The 10152-nt window shown below is 36.2% G+C and overlaps 1 protein-coding gene across 2 annotated transcripts in view; it reads right to left on the reverse strand.

The window, feature by feature from the left end:
• Nucleotides 1-331: 331 nt before the first annotated feature.
• The window catches only part of LOC122560144 (zinc finger protein 704-like), a 37709-nt gene continuing 27888 nt past the window's right edge, over nt 332-10152 (reverse strand). Inside the window, exons 5-8 of one of the 2 annotated variants that reach the window (XM_043710450.1) lie at nt 8784-9045; nt 6840-6944; nt 3546-3614; nt 332-2870 (exon numbers count right to left, since the gene is read on the reverse strand). In XM_043710450.1, the coding sequence (XP_043566385.1) occupies nt 2862-2870; nt 3546-3614; nt 6840-6944; nt 8784-9045 (445 nt within the window). In that variant the 3' untranslated portion in view covers nt 332-2861. Of the gene's footprint in view, nt 2871-3498; nt 3615-6839; nt 6945-8783; nt 9046-10152 lie in introns of both variants that reach the window. The other variant, XM_043710449.1, reaches the window with a different exon arrangement.

Below are 10152 nucleotides of genomic sequence, written 5' to 3' on the forward strand. Positions count from 1 at the left end.
GTTCTTGTAAAATCTTCATTATAGTTTCAATCATCACATTCATAGAATACTAATATAATTTCTGATCAGTACCATGGTCCTGATCTCTTTATTAAGCTTAACTGAGTCCACAATGGAGTTAAATTCAAGGCAGATCCAAGCTAAGTATGTATTTTCCAGGGAACCTGGTATCACTGCTTCAGGTTCAGGAGTCAATTCCAAACTGTCTTGCAGCTTTGTGTGATTTCCAATGAATAAAATTACAGATTTTGGTTGTCAATAGTGTTGCTGTTTAGTAAGACCATCTCTTACCAGTGTTGCTTTTTAAAAATGCATTTCCATTTGAAACAAATGCTTTGAGGATCTTTATTTCTTGCATTTTTAAAAAAAAATATGAAACCCAGCATTACATTGGCACGTAAACCTCAGCAGTAGGCATTGCTGATCATGGAAGACATGACACAGCATTACAGGTGTATCTACAGAAATAAGAGGTCCTTCCCATTCTGGTTAACTTAGTAATTCTGTTCCTTTGTAAAATCATGAGGACTTTACATCCCCACTGAAAGACAGTATGGAAAACAAATGCTGCACCTCCAACATTAATAAAAAGCACACTATACACATCATCCATAACATTTTTCATACAAAAAGTGCATTTTCCCCAAAAGGATTGATTACTTCACCTGTTCAATGATTATTTTCTGAAACCAAAGTTGGTACAACTGCTGGTAATACACGTTGTCTTCAAAGCAGAAATAAAGTTCTCTCTTGGAATGTTTACTGCCACAATTATGCAATACAAATAAGTTTGGCAATAAAACAAGCTTTGTTGTGGGTTGAAGTTTTCTTTGCATATTGACATATGAAAATTAACCATTAATCATTCTTTTTCCACACACAAAGAATTAATGTAATGAAAGCTGCAAAAGTTAACAGTTTACATTCATTTGCTTATGTCACCAGTTGTGGTCAAAGACCAGTTTAGAGCTACTTATGCGAGATCTATTTTACAGGTAAGCCCTTTTTAATCAAAAAAAAATCCAGTATATAATTAAAATATTAGAGTCTCTGTTTTTCCATTTACAGTTGTTATAAACATTTAAGTCCTGAGAATACAGCATTCAAACTGCCCATGGAGAGACTTACTTTGGTATGTTATCTCTAAATACTACAATATGAACACTGATATAATAGACTGGTTTTCTTCACGAACTATAGAAACAAATGGTTCATTGGGGCTGGATTCTGTCGGGATGATGGATGGGTCAGTATGCCAACACACCTTTTAAAAATAACTTCATATCTGAGTACTAGAATCATTTTAAAATGTTGGTATACAAAGCAATATTTTCTTTGTACAGAAATCAAACACCATTTTTGGCAATATTCATCATTAAACTGCCATCCACTATAACATGTTTAAACCCTTCAATAAGTGACTTACTCACTGGCCAGTGACTATCTGGGTTGGAAAGAAATCTTAAACCCTGTATTTCATCAAACTGCTAAAGTTTTAAGCTGCCATTTCTATTCACTGTTCAACATTTGGCAGAAACTTATGCCTGAAGACCCCGAGATATAATTGGTGGTAAACTGGATTGGATTTAGCTTAATATCCTGGTACTAAAAGAAGGTGCAGCATTCTCTGTTGGTCACAGTTAGTAACCGTAACCAATCAAGAAAACAAAAATAAAATGCAGTGGTGAGCAGATATAGTTATGCAACAGCTTAAAAGAAAAACAATTGTAATAGCAACCAGCACTGAAGAATGGACTAAACACTGTGAAAGGATGGTTGTCATACATTCGTGAAAATGGATCATAAATACAAAACCATTTTCATCAGTTTTTTTCCTTTTTCAAAATACTCAACTAAAGCTATTGCTACAAATCTTATTTTACAGTGAAGAGACATTATTTACACCTCACGTACTTCCTCACAACTACAACATGTTGCACCTTTGGCAACCTCCATGTGTTTCTAGAATTATTCATTGTGCAGTACAGCCTAATTCAATTCAACGAGACTTTCCCATTGGCACATCCTGAATTCTCCAGGCAGGTCTGACCCTATTTTAGTTCCAAATTACTTATCAAATTTTATAACAAAAAAAGTTTTAAAAAAATTCAGGACAGCAATATACAAGTTTTTTCACCGTAAAAACAATTAAAATTTGGTTAAAAGACTCCCCACGCCCCTCCATATTCTATCAAAAACCAAAACTGTAAAATTTACATTTTTTTAAAAATGCAGTAAAAGCAAAGCTGTACAGCAAACAAATTCAATTTGCTTTACTTATTTTAAAATCTGCATGTGTTTCCTGAAACAATACCAGTCTCCTGGTCCAGCAGTGGAATGAAGAGTCAATTCTTCTCCAAGATTGAAGATTATTTTTAAGGGAGGAAAATAAATGAAACAAGAGGGTGCAAAGATAGCAGTCAAAATGCCTGCCGTTGAGGAATTTCATCAAATTGCCAAAGATTTAATATTTTAAAAAACCCAGCAAAACTGCCAGCTGGATCAAGTGCCATTAAAAACACAGCAAGTTCAAAGAAAAACTTTAAAATGCAAAACAGTCACCCTACTTAAAAAAAGATTAACCTTTTTTGATTGCTTTCACACATAATTACAAGTGCGTCATTCAAACAGAATCATGCAATTAGCATTCCCTGCTAATAAAATACTTTGCCCCGTTCTTATTTCAATTGATTGTTCAGGAAACAGCGTGCAGTCAAATCTTAAGAGAGTGTACAAAATTCAGAAAAGTGCCATTTTCTCAGTCAACAAACCGCTGGCAGGCCTTCTTCCAGCGGCAGGCAGTGCACCACATATCCCTGTTCTCCATTCCGTAAACCTTTCGGCATTTCTTTCCTTCCCCTCTAGGCTTTCTGAAAGGAGATGCATAGACATTTGTCAAACACACTTGTTTAATTTTTTAAACTCTTATTTCTGCTATTTCTTTACGAGAAAGCTGAACTGGTGCACAAGCCACCTTGACACTCAGCTGCCAGCAACACTTCAGAGAACTTAAATGGTTGTAATTCTGATCATTTAGAGTCTGGTAGTTGGTGATTTATTCTTTGGCTTCCAACTAGTGGACAAATGGAACCTTGGAAAATTCCACGCACTCATTTCAGAACCTGAGATCAGGTTACTGAAACAAACATGACTGCAAGCAATGCTTTTCAAACAGTAAAGCAAAATTCTCACTGTCTATCTCCAAGCAGCAAAATTTAAAGTAAATTGATTTCTCTACTTCTTTATTCAACCAAGACCTAATAGTCTACAAATCGATTTTGCCTTGTTCATAATGTGAACGATTTCACTGATGCAAAGAGAATACCCTCCGATTTCAGGGTTTGCTTTTGTCAAGTTGTCTGGTAACGTCCAGACCACTAGACCCATATAAACACTGTTACTTAACTGTAAAGAAAACTAACTTTACAAATGGTAAGTTTGTCATTAAAATTGAATCCCTTACATCAAAAAGTATGGAACATAAAATAAAGATAGTACCTTGTTCCTGTCCCTGGTTTAGGGGATGACACGAGAGAAGTATGTACCTTTAAGGATGGGTGGGAAATCTGTCGCTTCTCAACAATATTGATTGGACGAATTTGTGCTAGAGGATCCTAAAAATAACCAGAAATTCACAATTACTCCCAGTTTCCACGGTGTTACATCAAATACAAATTAAGACAATCAAAATAGGACACAAAAACAGAACAGGAACGGCTGTGTCTGAAATATCAACTTGCTATTTCTCTCTACAGATGTTCACCACTCAGCGCTGTAATTAATGCATTTTCTAATTTTGTTTCATAAAGTTCAAGTATATATTGAGGATCTGTACTGATTCTAACCCTTAAACTAGAATGCATGATGTCAGTTAACATTCCTTTTGCATTAGACACTCATTTCTCAGATTTTCATAAACAAAAGTGTGTTCTACAGTTACTTTGAATCATTGATAATCAGATCAATCCATGCTATTTAATTATTAGTTAACAGAATTTCTACATCAGATTCTTCTGAGCCTCAAAAGAACTTTCTGGAAACTTGCAGCTGCAAATCTAATTTTGTTTTCTTTTTCTCTTCTCACATATCAGCTTGTATTTTCCAGACTGGCAATGAGCCTGACCCAAAGGTTAACGTCCAGTGTAATTTGCATCCATTTGATGTGATGTTCATCCACTGCTTTGAAAATACTAGGTTCCACCTCATTAATATACTTTGGGTGAACTCTGGGCAGCTGGAATGCTTCTAATTGGGATTGGAGCCAACTGGGGACAGGAAGTGATATTCTGTTGGCGAAATTTAAAAGCCTTCCAGCATTTAAGGTACGGGCAATATTATTACTGTTCAGGGAAAGGTAGACTCAAATTGGCTTCAGGAAGGGAGAGACCTGCAAACTCACTCAGAGCTACCTAAACATACCTCCAGCAGGGGAGACGGACTAGGCAATACAAAGGATGCTCAAATGAACACACAGGTCATAATAAAAGAAATGGTCAATTCTGTACTGAAAAGAAAATCACAAATCACCTGTAGTTTTGTCACAAACTGTATGAAAAGCTAGTCAAATTTCAACTTTGTTTTGTACAATCTACAGCTTACATTGCATTGAAATGTTTTAATAGCTTATTAAGGCTGCAACGCTTCCACATAATCCCATAGCCTTCATACATGTTTGCAATCTTTTACATGGCAAATGTATGGAATGTAACTTTTGATTGCATAACGCACCATCCCCTGTATTATGGTGACATCTGGATTTTCTGCAGGCCACCTTAAAGAAAAGGCAATTCTCACCTCCTTTCCAGCTTTATTTGAGGGTGAGTGAGCACAAAGCAATGGGAGCATGATTGCACTAACAAATTATGACATATGTTTCTGCAAACATCCAATCAATCACCTCCAGTGAGAGTAACAAATTCCAAGGACAGAGGCAGTTAATATGTCCGAGATGAGCAAGCAGAAAGGTCTGAGGCAGCTGTGGTTTGTGATCAACGTGTGCATATATATGTTAACTGTCAGTAAATAATCAGATCTTTGTTTTATTCCTTTGATATGTGAAGTCTTCCTCCATAAGCTGCAGAATAAAGCAAAAGCCTGACTTCTTTAGCCTTTTAGTTACAAAGCCTGGGGATTATTTCTTACATCTGTGCTGTAAAATCAAATCCTGACACCAAGACAGCTGGGTCAAAAAGTGTAGCTTGGCTGTAGAATTGAGCAGCAAAATGAAAAGGAGACTGAAGAACATGTTTACAACTTTGCTGTCCACACAGTACTCCAAGGATATTGCAGACAGAACTTCAAGAGAGGCTCAGTGTTGTTCCATCGACTGGTGTCAAAAATACCTGGGCTGTCAATTTGGGAAAGTCAGATAAGTCTTCTTGTGATGTTCCTATGAATACTTCACTGACTACACTGGGAGCATTAAGCCTTCTTTACTGGAGATGACTGCCATCCTGAGCCACTGCCTAGGACAAATTCGATAGCTGGAATACATTTGAGGGAAGTAGAAACTCTTGAGCTCCTACCTCCTCTGACAATTGGATGTATAGCAGAAAGTATGCAGATAATGACTGATTTCCCATGGAATATCACAATAGGTACAGCCTGCAGCAGATCTGTGATCATTATATTGAATGATAAGAGTAATTATGACCTGAAATAGCCACCAGCAGTTTGTTGCCTAGGTTGAAGTGGTCTGCAGGCATTCTTGCAATAATTAGCATAACTTGGTGATAGCTAAGTGAAACTCCTGCATTCATTGAAAGAAAGAAATTAAAAGTCTTACATTTAATTAGAGTTGTCTTTGTTTTACAGCCGATTAAATATTTCTTAATTGTAATGACAGTTATAAGATGGGTGTCATTTCATCAGTTAGACAATTATTACTCTCCATTCTCTTATCTTTTAAAAAAAGTTATGGGACAGTTCCCAAGGGGAAACCAACCTTAGTTTCTAAAAATCCTTTTCTTCATCTTAAATCATATCAGTGTTGCCGCCATATCTCTCAACTAAGGTCCTAATTTCATGTCTCACATTCAGTGCAGCATTGAAGTATTAAAGATTTAATGATATTATTCAAAGTGTAGGATCCTTGCCAACATTTATTCATCAAAAATCACCACCAAAATAACTGATGGTGAATTTCATTTGCTGTGTGTGATATCTTATTGACTGCAAAGTTGCATTCATCTTTGTTTATAATAATACTGACTGTATTTTGAAAGACTCTACATAATCGTAATTTTAAACATTGCCTTTATGTCTTGCTTTCAGAATCCCAATGGCTTCTCCTCTCTTTGTATGTGCAATGTCAAGCCTGAAGCAAATTATTGACAAAGAAATGCAAACAGGGAGCATTATCCAGTGAACCTACATAATGTATGAAGGAAAATATCACAATATCTAAAACATCAAAGGCAGCAGCTCTGGCCTCTTTACAGAGACCTGTTTTACCAGATCAACACCTAGGTACCTCATGAACCAAATTATAATAAGCAAGGCTTCTGCTTTAAGCAGAATACTTTTAAGAGTCGAATGCCAGAATGAGATATTTTATAGGAGGCAAATTGTTGTTGGCTTGTTTCCATTGTTTTAATCAATATTAAAAAGTCTGTTGGGCTGATTTTGTGCTGCACATTGAACCTTGGAAAATTGGCTGTATGAACATACAAAGGGCAGCAATAATCCATCAAGAGGCAGAATTTTCAGACAGGATTGAGGGCCACAATTAATGCTAAATAGGTCAGCAGGCTACAAATTTGTCCCAGCTGGAGGTCTGCAATGTACTGAAAGCATGTATACAATGCTGACCAAACAAGACTACACTGTACAGTACTCACCTGTGAACCTTTAAAAATTATAGGTGGAGACTGCAATGATATGCTGAACCCAGTACCATTTGGCATAAATTTTGATGATAGAGGGATGCTCACCGGGGCTGTAGCCTGTAAATCAAAAAAATAAGATATTTAAGTCTGTGATTGTGATAATGAATGGATTCACTGAATTTCATTTAGGATTCCACAAAGGACCTTAATTAGGTCAAAAAAAAAGGGATGTGTAGAACTGACATGCAACCAACAAAATACTTCTGAACTAGTAACAGTAAATGTAGGTAATATTCAGCAGGCCAGGCAATAGCAGGCCTGCTGGGAATTTCCTTCATTTTCAGTTTTAGGTTTCTGTTTTTAGCATCCAATATATTTTGACAAAGTACTTGTGAAATGGAATTATTGCTGTGATGTAAGGATAGAGAATTTAAAACAGTAAAAATAATTCTACTGATATTAAAAAGTCCAGCTTGGCTACCTAAATAAGCAGCATTTCTTTTATCCTTTTCAAATTTGGCCAGAGTTGCACTGCACACCTTTGCCCACATTACTTCAGAATTAGTTTGGATAGATGGGAAGATCTGTAAGGACGGAACTAATTTAATCAAAGGACAGGTATTTCACCATGATATGTGTGTATTTATGATTTTTTTCATCAAGATTTGTTACGATACAAATGTACGGCATTATAATTATGTAATGGGATACTAATGTATGATCATACCATTTGTTGTCAATGGGTTAATGACAATGCTAAACCAAGAGAGAAATAAAATTCAGATGGACATGTTAAATGACTGAATACCAAAGTAAACAATGGGACAGGGCATAAGTAGCACAAAAAGACTATGAATAGACAAGTTCCCACAAGAAAACATAAAATCAAGTTTTAACATGCAGTCTTTACAAACAGATTCAAAGAAGTGACTAAATAAAATTGCCCCTGTAGGTATACAGAGTAACCTAAACAGAAGTTATAGAAATCTTCTCACAAGCTAAAGTTCTCTGCCAGAGTTCACGTATTCATTTTATAAGAATTAGATAGCTGCTTGAAGACAATTAAAAGATCTGGGAGTAAATAAGAAAGTTAGATAGAAATAAATGGCTCATTGGAGTCTTCATGATGCAAGTATTTGCTTTCTATGGTCCAACAATTGTGATTATACCATATTATTTCTGTTTGTTGATGGGGATAGAAATAAAGAGCCTCATTACTGATGAGTATGGTAATAGCTGGAGTAGGAGGGAATCAGCACCAGAGCCTTTGTTTGGTTACCAGTGCTAGTGGCGAGATGCTCAAATTAAACTACACTCTATTTTGACAGTACTTCAGTAGAATTCTTTCAATAAAATAGTTTAGAGCAGAATCAAATACATAATAAACATACTAATCATTCTTCAGAATCAGTTTATTTCAGTAGTAACACCTCCTTTAAATCAGAAATTTGAGAGATATCAAATTCTATTTGAGGTTCTGAGGATATGAAACTAGAAGGATTGCAGTCCTGCTGCTGCAATCAGCTGCTGTCTTCTATAACAGATCAGAAAGTAAATAGATTCAATAGATCCCATCACAGTTAGAAGGAGGGACTTTGACAACACCATTTTCCCCAAAACTAGTTCTTTGTGACTCTTTAATCAGTGTAAATAGGCTGTCATCACCACCTGCAGAACAGAATATCTTACTGAAAGTAAACTATTAGTTGTGAAGTGGTCTGGCATGTCCTGATGATAGAAAAAGATGCTTTATAAAAGCAAGTTTGTTCTTATCTTTCATAATATTTTTTGAAATAAATTCTGTATTACCAATGATAAACTAATTTCCAACTTTATTCAAATAATTATTGTACAATTTGTCGCTTGGACAACTGGACAGATGAACCAAACGAAGGATGTAAAAATGTCTGCCATCTTTTAATCATGCTTTAATGCAATTTTTTTCTGATTACTTACCTGATAAGCATGGTCAGTGCGTACATGATACAAGTTAGTTGGTGCAGACTGGCTCAAAGGGGTCACTAATTTCTCCTCACACTTTCCCAAAGCTGGATCTGAACATCCAGAATCCACATTAGGAAAAACTGGTGGCATTGTGGTCGTTGGAGACATTGGTGTGAGGCTACTCAATCCATCAGTTAATGAATCTACATCCACATCAATCTCGGAGTAGTAGAAGTCTTCTTCACCATCACAGTGATCAGAATCACCATTATGCCTGTAACATACAACATGTAGGTAATATGGGTATCAAAACATGCTGAAAACCTACTGATGTAATCTCAAAATTAGCTGAAAATACTGCTGAGTTTTTTTGCATGAATTAGAAATGATTGTTTGTAAAAATACAATTTGCTACAGATTTGAGGGTTTTGTTCTCCATCTGGCATATTCTTTTGTTACAAGAAAGCAGAGTTCCACTTTACTCTTCCAATACCTTTCACCAAGCAACTCAAAATCTTGGCTTTAACTTGTCAGTCTGTATTGCTTGCCTGTTTCAGAGTGTCTCTAGCAATGCCCTCACCCAACGAGACCTAGTCTCTGCAATTCCCTCCTGAAATTTCTGGATTCATATCTGCCTACCTCTTCCAAAACCTTGTCCTTTAGGCACCTCAGATTTTTTGGAATCTTATTTCCTCCTCTCTGCCAGTCCCCATTCTTGTAAAGCACTTCAAGGTATTTTGATATAAGGTTTTTATCAGAAAACCGGAACAAAAAAAGTTTTAAATTACATTAAGAATGGCTGCTCGTTTGGTTTTATTTACCTGACAAGCTTAATATTACTAATGCGTTTGTACAGACTGGCTCAGTAAATATAAATTGGTGTTTACATTTAATGTATAATGACATTTTAAAAATTGTGTATACTGTATCAAAACATTCTGTAAAGTATTTTATAAGATCCAACAGTACAGCATTAGCTTTTAACTTGGACAACTTATCTGTAAACACAATAATAAGTCGTTGTAGAAGTAACAGTGGCTGGGAATTTCATTCCTCGCGGATTTTAACATTGGACCGTTGTCTCTACACATCTTGCACCAGCTGCAACCATGTTTCAGTCAAAGCTACCCTCTGCCCTTCCTCCAAATCTATTCTCTATTAATGCTTGGGGAGTGTTTGGGGCGGGAGTGTTTGGGGCAGGAGTGAAGGGGCAAGAGGAGGGTCTGTCAATCAGTAGACATTCTGTCCCTCACAAGTTTCACCAAGATTGAATGAAATGAGGAACAATAAACATACCTTCCATATCACATCAAGGAGATTAGTTCAGTCATCAGGTGGAATCATCCTGATCCTGTGGGAATGGGATCAGGAACGAAGTTGA

This window comes from Chiloscyllium plagiosum, chromosome 20 (assembly GCF_004010195.1).
Source record: "Chiloscyllium plagiosum isolate BGI_BamShark_2017 chromosome 20, ASM401019v2, whole genome shotgun sequence".
Taxonomy (NCBI): domain Eukaryota; kingdom Metazoa; phylum Chordata; class Chondrichthyes; order Orectolobiformes; family Hemiscylliidae; genus Chiloscyllium; species Chiloscyllium plagiosum.